Source organism: Eurytemora carolleeae, unplaced genomic scaffold, assembly GCF_000591075.1.
Source record: "Eurytemora carolleeae unplaced genomic scaffold, Eaff_2.0 scaffold12, whole genome shotgun sequence".
Classification (NCBI taxonomy): Eukaryota; Metazoa; Arthropoda; class Copepoda; order Calanoida; family Temoridae; genus Eurytemora; species Eurytemora carolleeae.
The window spans coordinates 333811-357279 of record NW_019396142.1 but is presented as its reverse complement, the minus strand read 5'-3'; the positions used below and the strand labels follow the sequence as shown (position 1 = coordinate 357279).

The window sequence follows — 23469 nt, the reverse complement described above, 5'->3', positions numbered from 1 at the left end:
GGATATATCTTGCAGTCCATTCGTTATACATGATGCTAATTTCTAAATTTTCGATTTTATGGCTGGTCTTCCAGTGAGTTACAATTTTTATTGTGTTTCCTGAGAAACTGAACCTGAAGAGTGCATTCTTCAAACACTTCTCGTCATATTAGTATTCTTCACCTCAACTGGGTTATTTATCTGGGTCCAGGAACCTGAGCTAGGTATTGTATCTGGGTCCTGGAGTATACAGAAATCTGAGTTGGTTTTGTATCTGGGTCCTGGAGTATACAGGAACCTGAGCTTGGTACTGTATCTGGGTCTTGGAGTATACAGGAACCTGAGCTTGGTACTGGAACCTGAGCTGGGTATTGTATCTGGGTCCTGGAGTATACAGGAACCTCAGCTGGGTATTGTGTCTGGGTCCTGGAGTATACAGGAACCTAATCTGGTTATTGTATCTGGGTCTTGAAGTATACAGGAACCTGAGCTGGGTATTAAATCTGGGTTCTGGAGTATACAGGAACCGGAACATTTTCGATAATAATTAGATAATAACGCTGCACGCGACTAACGGTGCTATGTCAGTTCTGTGTTGAACCTGTTCAATATAAACGGTATTGACATCCGTAATGCTTGAAAACCTCAAAAAGGGTCAGCAGGGGTTTCAAACTTAGATTATTATTATTTAATCTAAAAAAATCATAATTTTAATATCTAACTGCGACATTATGTTGCAAAGATATAGGGATTAGAACATAAGAATTTGTGTCAAAGACTCAATTCTTATTTGGGGAAAACAACATGTTATGAGTCTCAATACCAAAATGGCTGCTGGGACACTGAAAGTTAAACCAAACCATATCAAATATTTGTTAGAATTCTGAATGTGTGGACTGTGGATAGTACAGTAAATATTTCACCTGTGTTTATTAACTTATTGTGGTTTACGCTGTGTTAATTCTAAAATACAAAAAACCTAAAACTTTAAACATGAAGTACAGGGTGGCCCACGAAACATTAATTGAAGGTCGTCTTTGATCTTTGAAATAATTTGTGGCATTTATTCGTAAACTTAGTTTAAGAAGTAAAACTCTAAAGTTAATAATTAAAAAACTGTATTTTTAGCATTCCAAAATGTGGTCTGCCTTTCTTTAGATTTTTACATTACTGGAGATACAAAGAATTTCGTTCAGATTTCGACGATTTTGATTTTATCTAATCAAATCGAAATCTGAACTAGATTCTTAATTTCTCGCGGGACGGCACAAGAAAGGCAGACCACATTTTGGAAATGGAATAGGAGAATTCTTTGGTTTTTGTTTCAAGAATCATACATGTGAAAGTAGGTTGACGACTGGTCACAAATACATTAAAGATAAAAAGACGTCTTTCAAGTCGTCTTGCTACTGACATGTTTCGCGGGACACCCTGTATATTAAACATATACACTTAACAACAGTGCATGCGATTATTGAAACTATTCAATAATTTCGACTTGATTGTGTGGACACATTGTTAAGAGGGCAAACCAATACCAAGCCCCCCCCCCCTTTGCTTCACTTATCATTATCAGTGCATATCTCTCCTCTCTCCCCCTACCCTTCTCTCTTTAGCAATAAATCCTTCTCAGATAATGTTTGCAGCATCCTAGTTTCCTGTAGCATTCAAGGATATATGTTTGCAGCATCCTAGCTTCCTGTAGCATTCAAGGATATATGTTTTCAGCATCCTAGCTTCCTGTAGCATTCAAGGATATATGTTTGCAGCATCCTAGCTTCCTGCAGCATTCAAGGATATATGTTTGCAGCATCCTAGCTTCCTGTAGCTTTCAAGGATATATGTTTGCAGCATCCTAGCTACCTGTAGCTTTCAAGGATATATGTTCACTAATATCTTTCAGTTAAAGTTTTCATGAGCATTCCCTTTAAAAGAATTATAGAAGAAGTTTGTAAACCGTAGTTTTCAGAGTTTCTAGATTAGAATCAAGGTTAAAGTAAGAACGTAAAGAAAGCCTGATATAAGTTCCAACTCCGTATATAGGCATCTACACCAACACTTTATCCAGGGTAGACGTAACATAGTGACAGGACCAAATCTAGAGATACAAATGCAAACCCCAGGAGGTTTAAAATCTCTAGAACTTGAAATCAAATATTTTTTAACCAAATATTTATGGAGTTACTAAAAAACTGAGTTTTTGCCACATTGCTGATTTTGTAATCTTTGTAATTTTGCACCATCAGGTTGCCAAAATATAGGGATCAGCAAATTTGAGTTTGTGACAAGAACTTATGGCTCCTTTTTTAAATTTAACCTCTAAAATTTTGTGCTTTTTTTGCGTTTTTTGACGTTTTTTTCATACAAAGTCAACATGATGTAACCGATTTGGTTGTATTATTATGTGGGACTTGGCAGGGCCCCAGGCTGGTGAGTTGATTTATATTGGCTGGGAATTCTTTCATCGTATTTTTGAGAATAATTTCCATAAATTTACGCTTAGATACCCTCTAATTAACATATTCACGAGAATATTGCAGTTTTGGCGCAAAATACGCAAATTATCCATTTTTCTTTTCATTCACAATTAAACGGTTTAGATATGTATCATGAAAAGTGAATATTAAACAGAAATACTTTCTTAGACTGCTTTTAGTCGGACATGAAACAAAGTATAAAATAGTTTTTTATAAAATAAAAATCTTATTTTTGATCTAAATCATTCTTATGTAAATGTTGATGGTTCAAATTACACTGAGTATAAAGTACTAAAATTGAAGATAAATTGGATAAATTGTTAAATCAATCTATTAAAGATAATTAAGATATAAGATGATCAAATCCTCTCAAAACCGGATTTCTGTCAAGAACTTGTTTTCGCTCCGTCACCTTGGTCTAGATCAAACCCTAATTTGTTGAGGTTGGGATGTGTGCACGTTAAATAAAACAAGTTGCCCGGACTCCATGAATTGTATGCATATACAAAGCTCCTTGCTAGATTTATAGCTCTCTTATAATCATATAATCTTAATTTGTCCTTATATTGGTTAATCTTATCAAAAAACAATTCATCTTTTTTCTACTATAGGACATAATTAGAGAAGGATAAATGTAGGAGAAGGATGAATGTAGGAGAAGGATGAATGTAGGAGAAGGATGAATGTAGGAGAAGGATGAATGTAGAAGAAGGATGAATGTAGAGAAGGATGAATATAGAAGAAGGATGAATGTTTGAGAACAGGGATAAAAGAAGAAATTAACATGATAGAGCAGTTTTACGTGAGAACAGGGATAAAAGAAGAAATTAACATGATAGAGCAGTTTTACATGAGAACAGGGATAAAAGAAGAAATGATGAGTGTTGTATAGAAAAGGGTTTAAGGACAGATGATATTATTAAATTCCAAGGATTGATCCTGGTTTATGATTTTGCAATCCACTGACCTCTTTCATGTTGTACAGTTTCATCATTAAACTTTCATTTCCCGCGCTGTTATATTTCTATACATCTGTCACATTACCTTATTTTCAGGATCAATAAATTTGAAAATCCACCAAAATAAATAATTAAATCCACCAAATTAAATAATTAAATCCACCAAATTGAATAATTAAATCCACCAAATTGAATAATTAAATCCACCAAATTATTTGGAAAACAAAACCAGACTTGCACACTGTAACAGATTTATGTAATGTTTTCACCAATAACCGATACGCGAAAGGTTAGATTTGTATCATCAGTTATAAATCATGATGTGCAAGCGAATTTTTCATTTGAAAATTGTTGTAGAAAATATTAAAAATCCCATCATGTCAGACGAATAATCAATAATCGTTAATAATGGATTTTCTCCCTAAAATTCAGTATTATTGATGAGAGATAGATTGATAAATAGATAGATAGAAAATTTTATAGATATGATGGATATTTAGATAGCTATATAGATAGATAGATAGATAGATGGATAGATAGATATATGGATAGATAGATAGATAGATAGATAGATAGATAGATAGATAGATATATTGATAAATATATATTCTACAGGATTATTCGGGTTTAAACAACAGATTTTATTATCATTTCAGGTTTTATATCTCTTGAACCCGTTCAAGTGGTTGTACGTTTGTAGCATCAATCTATACCAATCATTAATAATTATAGAAATGTTAATCTATTGGAATACACACATTAAGTTGAAAATTACTTTTTCATGTTTTCTGTATACATTACATACAGAAAATTTAAAACAAAAATACTTTTAACAATAATTACGGTAATTAGATCAATATTTTAAAACCAGCCCTCAGCTGTAGATTTGCTCTAGGAACCTCTAGCTTCCAGTTTTTCTCTACTTTCTGGATAGTTCAGCTACAGAAATGTATTTTATTGTATCCTAGAGTATCCAAGAGTATCCTAGAGTATTCTAGAGTATCCTAGATTATCTTAGAGTATCCTAGAGTACCCTAGAGTATCCTAAAGTATCCTAGAGATCCAAGAGTATCCAAGAGTATCCTAGAGTATCCTAGAGTATTCTAGAGTACCCTAGGGTACCCTAGAGTAGCCTAGAGTAGCCTAGAGTATCCTGGAGTATCTTAGAGTTTTCTAGAGTATCCTAGAGTATCCTAGAGTATCCTAGATTATCCTAGAGTATCCTAGAGTATACTAGAGTATTCTAGAGTATCCTAGAGTATCCTATAGTATTCTAGAGTATCCTAGAGTACTCTAGAGTATCCTAGAGTACTCTAGAGTATCCCAGAGTACTCTAGATTATCCTAGAGTATCCTAGAGTACCCTAGAGTACCCATGAGTATCCTAGAGTATTCTAGAGAATCCTAGAGTATCCATGAGTATTCTAGAATATTCTAGAGTATCCTAGATTATTCTGGAGTATCCTAGAGTATCTTACAGTACTCTAGAGTTGTTTAAAATATCCTAGAGTATCCTGGAGTTTCCTACATTGTTAAAATTTTACAATAGCATACTGACATCAGTTGCATTGGTTTATAACTTGGTGAATGTGAAACCACATGCAAGATTGTATGGTTAATAACTTGCTTAATTTCATGTTATTTAGCATTGTGAAATTGTGTGCTTTAACTATTTTATTCCATTCTCTTGTGAGGTCGAATACCATATCAAATTCTCTAGGTTTTAGATAAATTAGTTTTACAAATTTATTTTCAGTCTCCGGAGTCGTTCTTAAATATACAATAACATTCCTAAAGTATACTCAGACAAAAGGACGGACTGGATCCAGGAAGAGTTTTGCTCAGGGTAGGGTGGAGAGTAGGGGCGAGCCGTGTAATTAAACTCAATGCAGTTCTTAACCCGACAAAACACGCGTCCTGAAGCTCATGACTGGTACATATTCTATCCACGCAGGACAATCATTAGTTAGTATCAGTGTAAACTTAAGTGTAACAAAAATTAAATGAAAGAAACCCAAATTCGAAACAGGTTGTCCCAGAGATAATCAAGGACGGCTTTAAATTCTTCTTTGATTTCCTAAAATGACATGGAAGACAAAGACCGTATTGAAAAATTACATTTATGAGCTCTCCAAGTATAGTTTTGTGTCTTTCAACCTGATAATGTATTTTGTTTTTTGCGCTTTATACGAATTGCGGCATTTATACAATTTGATTCTTGAGATAATTATGACAAAACTTCGATATATTAAATAGAACGAAAATTGACCAAACATTTAATATCTTTATCATATCACATTTTTAAAAGCTGTACAGAGATCTTATAGCCGTATCCTGTATCTCTCAAAGAAATTTAGTCTTTGCAACTCAAATTGTCTAACCCTGATATATTTGCAACATGATTGTGTAAACCTTTATATTCAAAACTTAGATTAATTGATCTAATAAAATTTCTAGTTTGAAATTTTTAAGCTGTCTACGACCATGGTTAGTTAAGATATAGAGGTTATAAAGCCAGAGTTTGTGGCAAAGACTCAATTCTTTCCGGGGATATTTTTCATTCTTCTCATCGTTACTCAGATCTAATGTTTACTATTGAAGTATGTACATTGTACAATATACATTATACTCAACACTTTTTCACTCAAAGATTAGGGTTTACTCTTGGAATAATGGTTCCCTGAACAATATATAGAACAAGATTAATGAAAAATTGTGACAGTTATGGCAGAAGGAATTTGATTCATGGTGTATAACAACAATCTTTAAGGACGAGACAGTCTTCTATATAGAAGAGCTTCTAAAACTTTCGTCACAATTTCGAACTCCTAAATGAAAACGTTTCGAAATAGCGACAGTTTTGATCGAAATTATCAACAAAACGTTAGGAATGCCTCACAAATGCTTATATTCGGCAATGTTGTGTTCGCAATCACGATTCTTTTTTGTAATTTCTAAATGCTATCCATAACAAACCAACGTGACTCAGATGTTATCTAAGAACCGATTAATTCTGTAGATTAGGCACTCCTAGTCCTAGTCTTAGTCCTAGTCCTAGTCCTAGTCCTAGTCCTAGTCCTAGTCCTAGTCCTAGTCCTAGTCCTAGTCCTACTCCTAGTCCTAGTCCTAGTCCTAGTCCTAGTCCTAGTCCTAGTACTAGTCCTAGTACTAGTCCTAGTCCTAGTCCTAGTCCTAGCCCCTGTACTTTAATATTTCACAACCGATGAAACCATGTTTATCACATATACATGATTTCTTTGACAACCATCAATGTAAAAACAGGATTTTTAACAAAAATATTTAATCATGTTAAATCCTATCAATTACGGCAAAGGCTGACAAAAATATCTTTAATATGAAAAATATTAGGAAAATGATGGGGATAAAACTAAGTAAGGCACTTTTTTTTACTTTCAAATTTGACATCTTTGGACAGGTGTTATTTTTAAATATGGAAATTAAGAAACACTTGTATTGATTTCTTCCTCCACATCAAAATACCAAACCCCTGTTTAATTCTCACCCTGTATTACATATATGAGATTGTTGAAAGGTTTAGAAAGATAGATAGATAATAAGCTGGATTTTATGGAACTGAGTTGAATTAAATCCTGAGTAGATCTCAACCCTTGCAACCATTAGCGGCAGGATTGCCCAGAACACGAATTCTAACTCTAGGTACTCAACTTAACTGTAAATTTATCATCGCATTTTCAGCTTGAAAAACGAACACTGAACTTGTTGTTTGTCTAAGATCATTTATTTTACTAAAAAAATAAACATAAACTTTTTGTTCAAATTCCACCATTAGGGTGGTGATTTTATTGGGATTTTTTTTGGCAATTTTGAGATATCAAGATATTTGTCATTCAACCCCTCCCCCTTCTTCTGTCATTGACCCCTAATATGTAAAATATTTAAGATGAGTGTGCGTAGAATTAGAAATATCTTGAGTATAACCCCGGGCCTTAGTTCTGAACACATTCTCTAGGCCTGCAGGCCACTAACTCATTAAATCCGCAATTTTTAACCTATTCGCGGCCCAGACATTCTAGATGTAAAATATGATGCAAGAATACAGAATAATTATTGGAATAGGGCTATAGAGGATTTGTCTTTATCTAATGTTGATGTGCGTATGAAATCCAAGAATTGGTTGCGTAGGTTGCGTATTGTGACGCATTGCATACATATCTGTCATGTTTGATGACCAGATTGGTTGGACTGATGGATGAGCGTACTTGCTTCATGTCAAATCTGGAATTACAACTTGTTACGCGGCGTAAATTGACGAGCATAGGCAGAGATATATTGACAAATTTTAGGCAGAGATGGATTGGTGCTTTTAGGTAGAGATAGATTTACGATTTTAGGCAGAGATGGATTGACGATTTTAGGCAGAGATTGATTGACAATTTTATACCGAGATGGATCGACGATTTTAGGCAGAGATGGATTGACGATTTGAGACAGCTAGATATTTTGTTATCTTCAAGCAGAGATATATCGAAGAATAGACAGAGATATAATTGACGAACAGACGGATTGACGATACGGAAACAGATTGGCCAGAATAGACGGAGTAAAAGGGACAATAAAAGAAAGAACAATTTCAGTAAGAAATGAAATTGTAGAAAATATTAGTGTACAAGAAAAGAATGAAAGGGAAGAACGGATAAGTATATGAAAGGTAGGAGAGGGGTGAAAGTATAAGAAATGAAAGGTAGGAGAGGGGTGAAATGATAAGTATCTGAAAGGTAGGAGAGGGATGAAAGGATATGTGTCTGAAAGGATGAAAGGATAAGTGTATGAAAGGTAGGAGAGGGAGGAAAGGATATGTGTCTGAAAGGATGAAAGGATAAGTGTCTGAAAGGTAGGAGAGGATTGAAAGGGAAATCTTCAATTTGTCTGGGTTGGCATGGACTTCGGATTCAATCTAACCATGAAAAAAGCGTGACTCGATAATATACTTATGTTGAAAACAGAAATTACATTTGAGGGGGGGGGAGTATTTTGGAGGGGAGGGATTAATGCTGGGGAGGGAGGGAGCAGTAGACAATCTCTAAAGAAAAAGATTATTTAAGCTAGAAATGGTTTATTTAATCTAGAACTGTTAAATACTCTGTCCTACTCCTGAATCCTCCTGGAGAACCTCAAAGTGTGGAGTGAGGCTGTTTAAAGGATAAAAATAAACAGAACTGTCTGTATTCCTTACTTATCTTCTCCATAAACATGACGGACTCTGGCCACTGAAATCACACAGAAAAATAACATCTTTCATTTATTTTTGATTTTTGTTAATTTGTTAGAGAAAAATTAGTTTGAAACAAGAATTTAAACTTTTCTTAAACTCTCAGTTTCTCTAATTAGGAAGTAAGGAAAGATGAATGTGGTTCATTTCAAAGATTTGATATATCTGAAGTCGTATATAATCTATAGTGAGAAGTAGCTGAACTACTAGGTAGAAATAAGTTAAACTAGTTCTCTGTAGACTCTTGACCACAATACTGTAGACTTAGTTTTACCTTTTGTACCTATATATATTGATAGATCTAGTAGATATAATAAATCTGGTGGTTTTGATATATCGATAGATCTGGTAGATGTGATAAATCTGGCTGTTCTGATATATTTGTAAATCTGGTAGATGTGAAGTTCTGGTAAATCTATAAAATAAGCTTCTCGCTTATATATATATATATATACATATATATGTTTGTTTGTATGTTAGCTATATAATGGTCAAACGGCTGGACCGAATGGGCTAACATTTTCTAAGGGCACCCTTGAGTATCTCGGGGGTAACAATCAGGCTTAACAAATTTCGATTTTTTTTTCAGAAATTCAAAATTCAGCTAGTTATAGATATTGTAAATTATAAGATGGATGGTTAAAATTAAAAATTTTCAGTTTTCCGATGGAAAGGATTAACTAGAATTCTGAGGATCAGTAAGACTAAGAATTAAAACTAAAATATTATTTTCATGAAACTTCGTAGTTTCTATTCTTCTCCTCTCTATATATATTTTAATGTATAACGTGTAGATTTAACACTTGATAAATTCTTAGTTATTTATATTGAGATGTATTCTGCTCATATGTCTATCTATCTATCTATCTATCTATCTATCTATTTGTTTAGTTTTTACCTATCTATCCTTATCTGTATGTCTGTTAGTCTATGATGATAAATGCCTGGCTTTTATCAATATATTAACACACAATAAAATATAGTATTTACAGGGACTGTTCTTGTTTTTTTAACAGATCCACTGAATAAAGAGGGACATTCCCGATTCACAACATTACCCTTTAAATCATGAGGATATCGTCGTTTTTCTAGCTTGGATTCTGCTAGTTGTTCAGAAACCTGGAAGTTACTGTTATAGAGAAACCGCATTTGAAAATAAGCAACATTCGATGAGAGAAAATGGATAGCTCATTCATTCTTGATCGGGTAACCGTTGTAAATTGTATTTGGGATTCAGTTTAGATTACGTCTACAGTACCGTTAACGACAGTATGATCAGAGTGTAAACCAGATTAAATATGATTAAACAGATAAATACTTTTAATCAAAACAAACTCTAGGAAGTATATAAAATATTACTTTAGTGTATCAAAATTCAACGGGAGTTTAATTTTGATTTTTTTTTCTGATAAAAGGATGAATTTGTAATAATTCTCTGAAAAATTGAGAAAAAATTACAATAAAAAGGCTGAAAGTCTATTATGTTAAAAGTTCAATGTATGGTGGTTGAATTGAACTGAGTATGAAGTATTGTGGACAAATTTTTAGGATTCATTTGATACATATAAAACGTTTCCACGATGTATAATTACTGAGTTTGAGTGCAAAGTCGACGATCAAAATCATGAATTTGGGTAGGTCGTCGTTATTATCAAATAAAGACGACGAAAAATAAAGTAACAGTTATTCAGTAAACTAATTAGATGTATAGGAACATATTTCTTAAAAGAAATTTGTCAATAAATCAATGTTATAATCAATTATTTCGTTTTCATCTTTATATTAAATTTCTTATTTTGTATGAATTTGTTTGCAGATTTCTGCAAATTCTTCAAATGTTGTCTTTTCAATAAAAATCTTTGTGAATAATGATAGATTATAGAAAGTAATAATTGAATAAAATTAGTTATTTTCGATGATAAGAGTTAATTTTTTTTCTCAATCTGTTCCTAAACAACTAATTATTTTACTGTAGAATTTTGTTTACATTTTTTGTCGTCGTTATTTAATAATTAAAAAAAACGCGATTCTGAAAACGTACCCACTCAAATTCATGATTTTGAACGTCGACTTTGCGTTCAAAATCAGTAAATATACGTCGTAGAAACGTTTTATATGAATCAAATCAATCCTAAAAATTTATCCAAAATACTGTATACTCAGTTCAACCCCCATACATTGCCGGTCATTCCCTTTAAGTAAGATTAATCAGTTTAACAGTGTGTAATAATCTATCCTTACATAGGACTAGATCAAGTCAATCCAATCAAGATTATTTTAATCCTAACCGTATTCAGCCAAAATTTGACAACTGTTTAAAGGAACATGTAGACGTAATTTTAGATAAACCTACATTTATAGAGTGGCATGTCGGATTCACAAAGGTAACCCTTAACCTTTATAAATGAGTAAAATGCGGAAGATATCGTCGTTTTTCTATCTTGAAGAGTATAAAAGTCTGACAAGGTTTTAATGTATTTGCTGCATTAATCTGAAACAACAAACTTATCAATTTTCAGGTAGGAAAGCATGGATTTTTCATTCATCTTTCAACAGACAAAAGGTTTAAATTGGAATGTTTGGAATCATTCCGGCCAGTTTGTAAATATAGGGTCAATTGAAATTATGTTTCAGTCTTTTTTAACCAGATAATTTGATTATTTTTATTTTCCTGAAATCCATGATATGCCCTATACCTAGAGTATACCTAGAGTATACCTAGAGTATACCTAGAGTATACCTAGAGTATACTCAGAGGAGTTGGAAGTTTTCACGACAACAATACAGTATAGATAGATACGTATAGAATCTCTAGGGATAGGTTTCACGACAACAATACAGTATAGATAGATACGTATAGAATCTCCAGGGATAGGTTTCACGACAACAATACAGTATAGATAGATACGTATAGAATCTCCAGGGATAGGTTTCACGACAACAATACAGTATAGATAGATACGTATAGAATCTCCAGGGATAGGTTTCACGACAACAATACAGTATAGATAGATACGTATAGAATCTCCAGGGATAGGTTTCACGACAACAATACAGTATAGATAGATACGTATAGAATCTCCAGGGATAGGTTTAATTAAGTGAATTATAGATAAATCGGGAAGATTTTCTTTTAAAGAATAATAAGTAGTCATGCTTATCTCTCCAACAGTCTAACTCTTGCATTGTTTTTAATCATTTTAGGCTATTTCGCGTTTAAGAGGTTTTAGAAAATATCATAGTCCGAAATTTAAGAATTTGAGCCGCGGCTTAAATTTGAGAGGCGGCTTAAACATTGATGGTTCCACTTAGAATTGTATTCAATGTTTCAAGATTCAAGCCGGCGCTCAATTGAAACCGGTTTTTGGCGGATTTGAGTCGCGGCTCAAATTCATTAAATTTGGACTCTGAGGTGTTTGACCTATTTCAAAATTGGCTGCTCGATAAGTTTGCTTTCTTTCAAACGATTGTAAAATCGTTTTAAAAACTCTTTGGTCATATAAATTTATTATTTTATGCAATAAAAGCAAATATATAAAAATCTGACTTAGAACATTGTTCAAGCCAACAAGCCTTGAATGTGTAGAAACTGAACTCAAAACGAAGCCCATCCCTATTTTTCCCCTTTTTTTAACCTTTGAGAATAAATGATATTCCTTTAAGATTAAACTAATAATTCAAGTTAATATTTAGTTGTGTTCTAAATTTGTGCAGAATAGTTAAAATATGCATTTATAATGAATAACAAATAAAAGTTAAAATTGTTTATAGTTCTAAGAGAGGTTTTGCCATTAGGTTCAACAGGACTAAACTAGGGATAGGATTAATGTATCAAAGAAAATAACAAAGCTGAACTGCTCTTTCTGAGCATAGGACTGGAATTGATTTTAATCCTTGCAGTTTTGTCCTAATTTAGCTCTATATAATAGTTGAAATGAGTAAGTTAGCTCTGGAATAGATAGATACTAATTAATAAAAAATATGAAAATTGCAATCGTACTGCTCAATTTCTAATTCATCGGTTACATTTGGAATCTTTGGGTTCTTGGTAGTATTAAAATCACTGAATGAGGATTAACCTAGAACTATTGCGTCTCTGAATCATGGTTAGGTATGATCTAATAAAAGATCTCAGTGCACGATTTAGCTTTTAGTTTAGCTAATCTTCAATTTACTCTAACTTTCATTCATTGCAATCTGATAAATACGGGGGCCGGGGGCAAATATTTAATTTTAAGACTGAAGTGCCAACGTATTGTCAAGGTTTAACATTTCGTCACTATTTTGGATAAAAATGCGCTAAAAACATGGAGTACACGCTTCATTTGGTACTGCCGCGTTCTTCAGGCGTAAACTTAGCAGACTTAGTCACGCCTCAGAAATAGAACTGCAAAAACCTTGTAATGCAAAAATAATGTAATACAGGCTGACAGATGAATTATATAGGTTGATGGTTCAAGAAATAAAGAAATTTATTAAGATTAAGGAAGAAAAGACTTAAAGGAAAGATATGAAAGTATAGGGTCAAAGGAAAGTAAAATATGAAGATACAGGAAAGGTCGGAAAGGTTTTATGTATGTATCAAAGGAAAGATGTAAAAGGAAAGGTATAAAAGGAAAGGTTTAAAAGGAAGAGTATGAAAGGAAAGATGTAAAAGGAAAGGTATAAAAGGAAGTGTATAAAAGGAAGAGTATGAAAGGAAAGATATAAAAGGAAAGGTATGAAAGGAAAGGTATGAAAAGAAAGGTATGAAAGGAAAAGTATGAAAGGGAAAAAGACTGAAAGGAAAGGTATAAAAGGAAGTGTATAAAAGGAAGAGTATGAAAGGAAAGATATAAAAGGAAAGGTATGAAAGGGAAAAAGACTGAAAGGAAAGGTATGAGAGGGTACCGGATTTAGCAAAAATATCAAAACATGCCAAATGATCTAATGCCTAACTATGGAGTACAAACGCAGTACGTTTCAATTAGGTCTACAAGCTAGAAATGTAAACAAATCAGAGAAAAATCATAACAACAGATCGTACTGCATTGTTCATCTCAAAACCGGTTAAATGTCAACAACAAAGAGAAAACAAAGAGGAGACGATAAGAGATAAGAGAAGAGAAGAAAAGAGAGAACAGAAGAATAGAGAAGAGAAGAAAAGAGAGAACAGAAGAATAGAGAAGAGAAGAAAAGAGAATAAAAGAAAAGATATGAAAAAAGAGAAGAGAAGAAAATAGAAGAAGAGAAAGAAGAAAAATAGATTGCGTGAAAGAGAGAGCTTGCATTTTACAGACGTTTTATCATAAAAATATGTTTAAGAATACCTTAAACTTAAAATTAACTTTATTGTAAAATTGTATGGGATATTTTTGAACAAAAAATTGTCCTAACTGTTTAGCGTACATTTTTTGATCATTTGGCATTTGATATTCTGATATTTTTGCCAGGATTTAATTGAAATGTATGAAATAATACAGGATTGAAAGGAAAGGTATAAAAGAAGAGGTATGAAAAGAAAGGTATGAAAAGAAAGGTATGAAAGGAAAGGTATGAAAGGATAAAAGACTAAAAAAATGTGTGAAAGTATGCAGAATTTATAGGAAAAGTATGAATGGAAAGGCATAAAAAAGATATGAAAGGAAAGGTATTAAGGAAAGGTATGAAATGATGCAAAATGCCGAATGGGAGATAAATCTTCCTAAGTTATTCTATTGGACTAGATATCGAGCAGGTTTGCATTAAAGGAATAGAATAGGATAAATGTAATTTTAAACAATTAGTTTGAATAGAAAAGATATAAAAAGAAAATTGGATCAATAACTCTGAGTCTAAATAAAGCTTGAATACATAGTGCTAAAATATAAGGGTTGAGTAAGGATATAGGATATAAATAGGACTGGTTTGGATAAGAGAAGGTAGGATCTGCCAAGTCAGTTTAACTTATATTATGGTTGTTTAAGGAGAATTTATGGGATATGGTCCGAAGGAGAAAACTGTATTAAAAGATTTAAATATAATCCACATCCCTTGGGAACTAGAGATTAGGGTTTCTAGAAACTAGTCTTAATCTCGTTTTTATCCAACATTTATATTTTAAAAATCTTTCAATTTTTTCACATTTTTAACTTTTTTTTCAAGGTATAAAGAACTAAATTTTTTGAATATGTGGCAAATACTCAGTTCTTAAATTGGCTAAAAGTTTACGTATCTCCACGCCCCCCCCCCATCCTGGTTGAACAGGTTGAACCCCACTGTTTCTCAGAATACTTCTCCATATTCAAGCAATCACTAATACTGCGTACTAATTATTGTTTGGTTTAAATAAAACTCCCTCGATATTCCACTGTTCCTTGTAAACAAATTCAGAATACTTCGTTCTTCTTCCAACACAAACATTGGAGTTCATAACTCCGAGTTCCGAGCTTACACAGATACACTTAATCCGATTAAAAAATATTCTAAGCGACGTCAAACTTCGGTTAGGGGTTTTTCTTTAGCGGCTGAATGCGAGATAGACGGGACAAGAGATAGACGGAACAAGTGCAAAGATAAGAAATTTTATTAAAAATAGTTTTGCGAATTCTTTAGGTGAAGGGCTGGAAGGGTGGAACTTTTAATGTAGTTAATCCTAAGTCTCAACATGATTTCCACGATTGAAACTTTTGAATTTAAAGATATATGTAGATATTCCACTATGTGTCAAAATGTTTAGAATCCTGACTTTTGATTTAAACTTACGTTAAAACAAATTAAATAAGCGTTATAAAAAAAGATTTAGATTAAACCCTGGAGAGGGGGGAAGGGGGTTCCGCTTAACTCCCTAAGAATGGATTAAGCATAGAAAAGTTCTGACCTCAAGTAGACTTTTCTATCTCCACCAGATGCATGAACTGGAGCAGACGTGTTTATTATGTAATCTTAGTAAACTTTAGAATACGGAGAATTGACTTGGTTCTATTAGATTACAGGAAAATACTCCTTCTTGCTCCAGTAGAAGTATAAATTATTCAATGCTTCATGGGGTATGGGAGGAGGGATTGCAGAATACTGGTTTGGAATGCTATGGAGAAGTTAGAATGCAGAGGAGTTAGGCTATGGAGAAGTTAGAATGCAGAGAAGTGAGGCTATGGAGAAGTTAGAATGCAGAGAAGTGAGGCTATGGAGAAGTTAGAATGCAGAGAAGTGAGGCTATGGAGAAGTTATAATGTAGAAAAGTGAGGCTATGGAGAAGTTAGAATGCAGAGGAGTTAGGCTATAGAGAAGTTAGGCTATGGAGAAGTTAGAATGCAGAGAAGTGAGGCTTTGGATAAGTTAGAATGCAGAGGAGTTAGACTATGGAGAAGTTAGAATGCAGAGAAGTGAGGCTAAGGAGAAGTTAGACTGCAGAGAAGTGAGGCTATGTAGAAGTTAGAACGCAGAGAAGTGAGGCTATGGAGAAGTTAGAATGCAGAGAAGTGAGGCTATGTAGAAGTTGTAATGCAAGGAGTGAGGCTATGAAGAAGTTAAGATGTAGAGAAGTTAGGGTGCAGAGAAGTTGGGATGCAGAAAAGTTAGGACAGAGAGAAGAAAGGATGTAAGATGTAGAGAATTTTAGTGTGCTGTGAAGTTAGGGTGCTGTGAAGTTAGGATGTAGTTAAGTTAGAATAAACAAAATCCGATGATAATTTAAGACTGAGAGAAGTTAGGACGGAGAGAAGTTAGGACGAAGAGAAGTTAGGACGAAGAGAAGTTAGGACGGAGAGAAGTAAGGGCGGAGAGAAGTTGTAGTCGGGAAGGAGAGAGAGGAGAAAAAAGAGAGCTAAAGCAAGATCTTTATTCAGTTTCTGAGAAAATAAACTATATTCCTTTGCTAACCTTGACACCAGAAACCAACAATATCCCATTCAAAGAAAATACAATTTTTTACAAAAAGAATAATATTTATCATTCGTTGTTAACTTTGATATTTCTGAAAGAAAAGTTTTCTTGCAAAAATTGAATTAATATTTCTTTCAGAATGTTCTGAGAAAAAGACAGAGATGAAGATTATGATGATTTTATAGAAACTACCATCTAGAAGAGTTTAATTCAAAAAGTTCTAAAAGTTAATTACAAAGTTATTTATTCAAAAGTTTTGAAAGAGTGAATATTAACGTGAAATCAGGAAGAACTGTACAAAAAGCTCTAAAGTTTCTGAATTATATTTTTGATGAACAGTTAAGCAGTCCAAACAGAGGCTGTGAATTTACAAGAAGAAATTTTGTAACAGGTTGGGTTCGTCACTTTTATTCCAGGACTAGTGCTAGGAAAGGTTATAGTTATTTAAAATTTAGTGTTATCAGGGAAGAGTAGGATACATATTCTATTGTATCAGGAAAGAGTAGGATACATATTCTAGTGTATTAGGAAAGAGTAGGATACATATTCTAGTGTATCAGGAAAGAGTAGGATACATATTCTAGTGTATCAGGAAAGAGTAGGATACACATTTCTAGTGTATCAGGGATGAGTAGGATAAACATTTTAGTGTATTAGATAGGAGTAGGATACATATTTCCTTGTATCTATGAAGGCAGAGTAGGATACATATTCTAGTGTATCAGAGAGGAGTAGGATACATATTCTAGTGTATCAGGGATGAGTAGGATACATAATCTAGTGTATCAGGGAGGAGTAGGATACATATTCTAGAGTATCAGAGAGGAGTAGGATACATATTCTAGTGTATCAGGGAGGAGTAGGATACATATTCTAGTGTATCAGAGAGGAGTAAGATACATATTCTAGTGTATCAGAGAGGAGCAGGATAGATATTTTCTTAGAAATGTAATAAGGCGACACCTTGACCATTCCATCCACACCTGCTGTACACCGAACCAAACCTTCTCCTAGTTTAATACAACTCTATAATGCTCCATTATTGCTGGAGTATTTTTCATAAAGTTCTTAATCTATTTCTTATGCATTTACGATGTAAGTAAAAAGTATAAAATGTGAACAAAACATGGATAACCAACAGAGGCACATTACTGCAAAAAAAAATGAAATGAAAATCTGCAAAATATTTATCGCAGAGCAGGATGTTATTTTATATTTTTATTTTTGCAAAGGGACGGGCAAGGAACGAAGTATACGTCATTATGAATCAATTAATTTATTCAGGACCGAAAGGTACTTAATTTGACTTAAGTTGACTTTAGTTGATTTAAATTTTGATAAAAGTATCGCAGTGTTTTTATAGGAAATTTGTTTTAGTGCGTTAAAGTAAAAATAACAAACAATTTTCTTGAAAATAAAAAAAAATAAGGTTGGCAAACACTGTTAAAGTACATATAAACGTGGGAAAATGGTTAAATTTCATTGAACTTAATCATTCTTATACTGTTTTCTTACTGTCATCAGAGATAAATTTTAAAAGCGATGTTTAGTATATAATGCTAGTTAATAAAAACGAAAAAGGGAAATATTAGCAAAAATGTCTTTCTTAACCTAACAGATAAGTTTTCCTCAAACACGATAGATAAATTTTAAAAAGTGTCTCTTTAAACCTGAAAGATGAAGTGTCTCTTTAAACCTGACTGGGGAAGTGTCTCTTTAAACCTGAAAGATGAAGTGTCTCTTTAAACCTGACAGGGGAAGTATCTCTTTAAACCTGCCAGATGAAGTGTCTCTTTAAACCAGACAGATGAAGTGTCTCTATAAACCAGACAGATGAAGTGTCTCTTTAAACCTGCCAGATGAAGTGTCTCTTTAAACCTGCCAGATGAAGTATCTCTTTAAACCTGACAGATGAAGTGTCTCTTTAAACCTGACAAATGAAGTGTCTCTTTAAAACTGACAGATGAAGTGTCTCTTTAAACCTGACAGATGAAATGTCTCTTTAACCCAGACAGATGAAGTATCTCTTTAAACCTGACAGATGAAGTGTCTCTTTAAACCTGACAGATGAAGTGTCTCTTTAAACCTGCCAGATGAAGTGTCTCTTTAAACCTGACAGATGAATTGACTCTTTAAACCTGCCAGATTTAGTGTCTCTTTAAACCTGACAGATGAAATGTCTCTTTAAACCAGACAGATGAAGTATCTCTCTAAACCTGACAGATGAAGTATCTCTTTAAACCTGCCAGATGAAGTGTCTCTTTAAACCTGATGAATGAAAATGATTCAGTTTCTTCCTCTCAATAGTTTATATTGGAAACCTAAAAAACATATTAAAACTGTCTATGTCTCTCAAGTAAATATTAATTGATTGATGACTTGAAAAGAAGACGACATTCAAGAAGAAATAAATTTTTTGCTTTTCCCCCCTTAAAGATATATTTAAGAACTGAATGCGTATTTAATATATGTCAACTAATAAGTTTTAACTTTTAATATCATAACATTGCTTTTAATATCATAACATTGCTTTTAATATCATAAAATTGCTTTTAATATCATAACATTGCTTTTAATGTCTAAAATTGTGTTGAAATGGTTAAAACTTTAGGGGGAGGTGTTTCCGTTTCAGGGAGGTGAGTGGAAACCTGTGGACAAACTTACAGTCTACGTCTTATGAAAAACAAGAAATTTTGAGTTTACTACACAAATTCATTTTCCCATACTGGTTTACAGAATGGAAACCTGGAACTTTTTCCGGTTTCTAGAATGGAATCATGTAATTTTCCAGTTTACGTAACGGAACACGGACATTTTTCCGGTTTACGGAAAGGAAACTCAAATTTTCCGGTTTACGAAATGAAACCCGGAAATTTTTCTGGAATTTAAACCTGAATTATTCCGGAATTCCGGAACAAGGTTTCGGAATTTCCGGTTTCAATTTCGTAAACTTGAAAATTTTCCAGGTTACGTTACGTAAACCGGAAAAATTCCGGTTTCCATTTTATCCGCGAAATTTCCTAGAATTCCACTTTACAGAACAAATTTCCGGATCATTCCGTTTCCAAAATGAAATTTTTACTCTGAATAATGGAAACCCTACTTCCAACTCTGTACAGTTCCAAGGAGTTCTGTTGTAAACGAGAAAGTAAGATAAGAAGAAGATAGAAAACATATTTCCAGTTTGATAAAAAATCCTTTGAGCAAAACAAATTCTATTTCAAGATTGGAAATCATCTTTCTCATCTTTCATCCTTTAGAAACTGAAAATGAAACCTGAAAAGATAGAAATTTGATGTTAAATTAAAAATATTATATTCATGAACTAAGCTACCAGGGATTTTAGTTTTTAAGGATTTTTTTACCTGTCAGCTTATATTTTTCATACAGTATAAAATGTTAAAACTTAAATTTTCGTAGATTTTCATAGCTTTACTGGAACATTTTTAGAATACAAAATGTTAAAACTTTAGGATGGTCATTCTTTTTTGACTCTAGGATCCAGTGAGGTTCCACAAAGAAATGTTTCTCCGGATCGAGCCGTTTAGACATTTTAATCCCAGATAAAACGTACCTTTAGTACACAATACACATGTCGATGTTTCGTGATGTTTTCTTTGTATTTGTTCTGTAAATATTTCTAAAGTCTGTCACTTTGCATTATTTTGTGTAATGCTATCCACCAAGTTTACAGCTCTTTGAACATAAGTTGATCTTCTCTCATTTTATTTAAATATTTATTATTCGAGGATTTAAAAGTTTTAATTTTAATTTTAAATTTTAAAGGTTATTTCTTGCTTCAATTGAGAAAAACTTCCAAATTAAACAAATTAAAATTGTTTTTTGATTCTTTGAAAATTTCGACAGATTCAAGGAAATTTTAAAAACTTTTCCCTTCTCCTGATTATCAAATGAAAAAGTTTCTAAAGCTTTTGTATTTATGTTAAAACTAGAGTTAATGGTAGTTAGCACTGCAATATTTATTCTTTTATAGGCACTAAGAATATATTTATTTTGTTTATGTAATATCATAAAATGGTTTTCATAAACTTGGAATTGGAATTTTAGAGAATAGGAGAACTAGAGAATAGGAGAACTAGAGAATAAGAGAACTTGAAAATAGAACTAGAGAATAGGAGAACTAGAGAATAGAACTAGAGAATAGGAGAACTATAGAATAGAACTAGAGAATAGAACTAGAGAATAAAAAACTAGAGAATAGGAGAACTATAAAATAGAACTAGAGAATAGGAGAAGTAGAGAATAAGAGAACTTGAAAATAGAACTAGGGAATAGGAGAACCATAGAATAGAACTAGAGAATAGGAGAACTAGAGAATAGAAGAACTAGAGAATAGGAGAACTATAGAATAGGAGAACTAGAGAATAGAACTAGAAAATAGAACTAGAGAATAGGAGAACTAGAGAATAGAACTAGAGAATAGGAGAACTAGAGAATAGAACTAGAGAATAGGAGAACTAGAGAATAGAACTAGAGAATAGAAGAACTAGAGAATAGGAGAACTAGAGAATAGGAGAACTAGAGAATAGGAGAACTAGAGAATAGGAGAACTATAGAATAGAACTAGAGAATAGGAGAAATAGAGAATAGGAGATTTAGGGACTAGGAGAACTAGAGAATAGGAGATTTAGAAACTAGGAGAACTAGAAAATAGGAGAACTAGAGAATAGAAGAACTTGAGAAGAAAAAAAGTTAAAATTGTCGTAAAATATTATATTTTTTTACAGGATGAGAACCCAGAGTAAACCAACAGATTCCGAACTAAATCCAGAGTCAAACCCTTATCCGTACTCTTTTTCCTACCTGGAGTAACAGGTTGGAGACGAATCAGGATAGAAGATGGAAGATGGAGAGAAGAACCAGGTGACAAGATGATTTTACGAATTAAATGAGTTATATTTGTCTATTTAACTGAAGAACATATGAATTGTGTTTCCAAATCTGCTGTAAAATGAAGGGGTTAAGTCGATAAATTAGTGCTCTGTCCAGGGGGTGGTGGAATATGCCCGTTTTTGGGTAAAAATATTGTCTTTTTGACATTTTTATCTCTTCGGTCCTTTTACAATTCAGATTCAGATGTTTTATAATCAGACTTTAGTTAATCATTTCAACCCCCCCCCCCTGCTGGCTAAACTCAACCCCCCCCCTGCTGGCTAAACTCAACAAACCAAGTTAAAAATCCCACCCTCCTCGTTTAGTCTAGACAAAACCTTTTAAAGCTGCTGTCGACTGTATATTCAGGGACCCTCCAAACAAAAGCAAACTGTTCCCTTTTAGTCTATTTCTCCAAGACATCTTTTTTGTCTTGAATTTCATAATCTTTGTGATTGTTCCAATATAACCGAATACAATGAAATTGTTTGAATTCCACACCATTCCGTGGAGTTTTCAAGAAAAAATCTCGTGAATTTATAAAGCAAGGTATGGTATGAAAATATCTGAATTTTATTAGAGAAAAATATGTACTTTCATAACAAAAGGGATTTAAAATTACATTGACAATATTTTCAGGCAAACTCCTTCATGACTAGGTTTCCTCACAAACCCCTTCATGACTAGTTTTCCTCACAAACCCCTTCATGACTAGGTTTCCTCACAAACTCCTTCATGACTAGTTTTCCTCACAAACTCCTTCATGACTAGTTTTCCTCGCAAACCCCTTCATGACTAGGTTTCCTTACAAACCCCCTCATGACTGGGTTTCCTCACAAACCCCTTCATGACTATGTTTCCTCACAAACCCCTTCATGACTATGTTTCCTCACAAACCCCTTCATGACTAGGTTTCCTCACAAACCCCTTCATGGCTAGGTTTCCTCACAAACCCCTTCATGACTAGGTTTCCTCACAAACCCCTTCATGACTAGTTTTTCTTACAAACCCCTTCATGACTAGGTTTCCTCACAAACCCCTTCATGACTAGATTTCCTCACAAACCCCTTCATGGCTAGGTTTCCTCACAAACCCCTTCATGACTAGGTTTCCTTACAAACCCCTTCATGACTAGGTTTCCTTACAAACCCCCTCATGACTGGGTTTCTTCACAAACCCCTTCATGAGTAGGTTTCCTCACAAACCCCTTCATGACTAGGTTTCCTCACAAACCCCTACATGACTAGGTTTACTCACAAACCCCTTCATGAATAGGTTTCCTTACAAACCCCTTCATGACTAGGTTTCCTTACAAACCCCTTCATGACTAGGTTTCCTCACAAACCCCTTCATGACTAGTTTTCCTCACAAACCCCTTCATGACTAGGTTTCCTCACAAACCCCTTCATGACTAGGTTTCCTTACAAACCCCTTCAGGACTAGGTTTCGTCGGAAACCCCTTCATGACTAGTTTTCCTCACAAACCCCTTCATGACTAGGTTTCCTCAGCTTCCCATCTTAAACCTAACCAACCACTAGACAGATCAACAATATGAAATACCCGGTAGTTTAACTCATTGTTAAGTGTAGTGTATAGGTTGAACCCTAAATAAAGATGTACGACTAATACATATACCTAAGATCATAATGCTGCCAAGTTTATGAGCTCCGCCTCTGATTAGAGCAGGGAGGGTTTAAAATCTTTAATTGATTTCTCTCTAGGGTTGAATTTGGCTCGAATACACTGATATACCCTGAGATACATGTGTTGAATAGATCCGTTCTACCCCCCACTAAGCTATGTTTTATTATGCATCTGTTCTTTAGCCAATTTAGTCTTTATATGAAGAATAATAAGGGCGGAGAAACAAAGATATTATTGTTAGAATACTCAGTCTAAAATAATATAGAACCTAATTCATCTACTCCTTCCGCTCATCTCTTATTAAACACAAAGTTCCATCCTTTCTAACAAAATTATGAAATCAAATACATAATCCCAACCTAAGATATTCTGTTTCTTTCCAATTAAATTTATTTATACTATACCAGTTTTATCCATGTCATAG

General features: G+C 33.4%; 1 protein-coding gene across 4 annotated transcripts in view; it reads left to right on the top strand.

Annotated features, from left to right (window-relative positions):
* The window catches only part of LOC111696235 (uncharacterized), a 50271-nt gene that overhangs the window by 10090 nt on the left and 16712 nt on the right, over positions 1 to 23469 (top strand). For 2 of the 4 annotated variants that reach the window (XM_023465782.1, XM_023465785.1), the window contains exons 2-3: positions 16646 to 16898; positions 21256 to 21391. In XM_023465782.1, coding sequence (XP_023321550.1) covers positions 21368 to 21391 — 24 coding nt within the window. In that variant the 5' untranslated portion in view covers positions 16646 to 16898; positions 21256 to 21367. Of the gene's footprint in view, positions 1 to 16645; positions 16899 to 21255; positions 21392 to 21753; positions 21950 to 23469 lie in introns of those variants that run through there. The other 2 variants (XM_023465783.1, XM_023465784.1) reach the window with 2 other exon arrangements.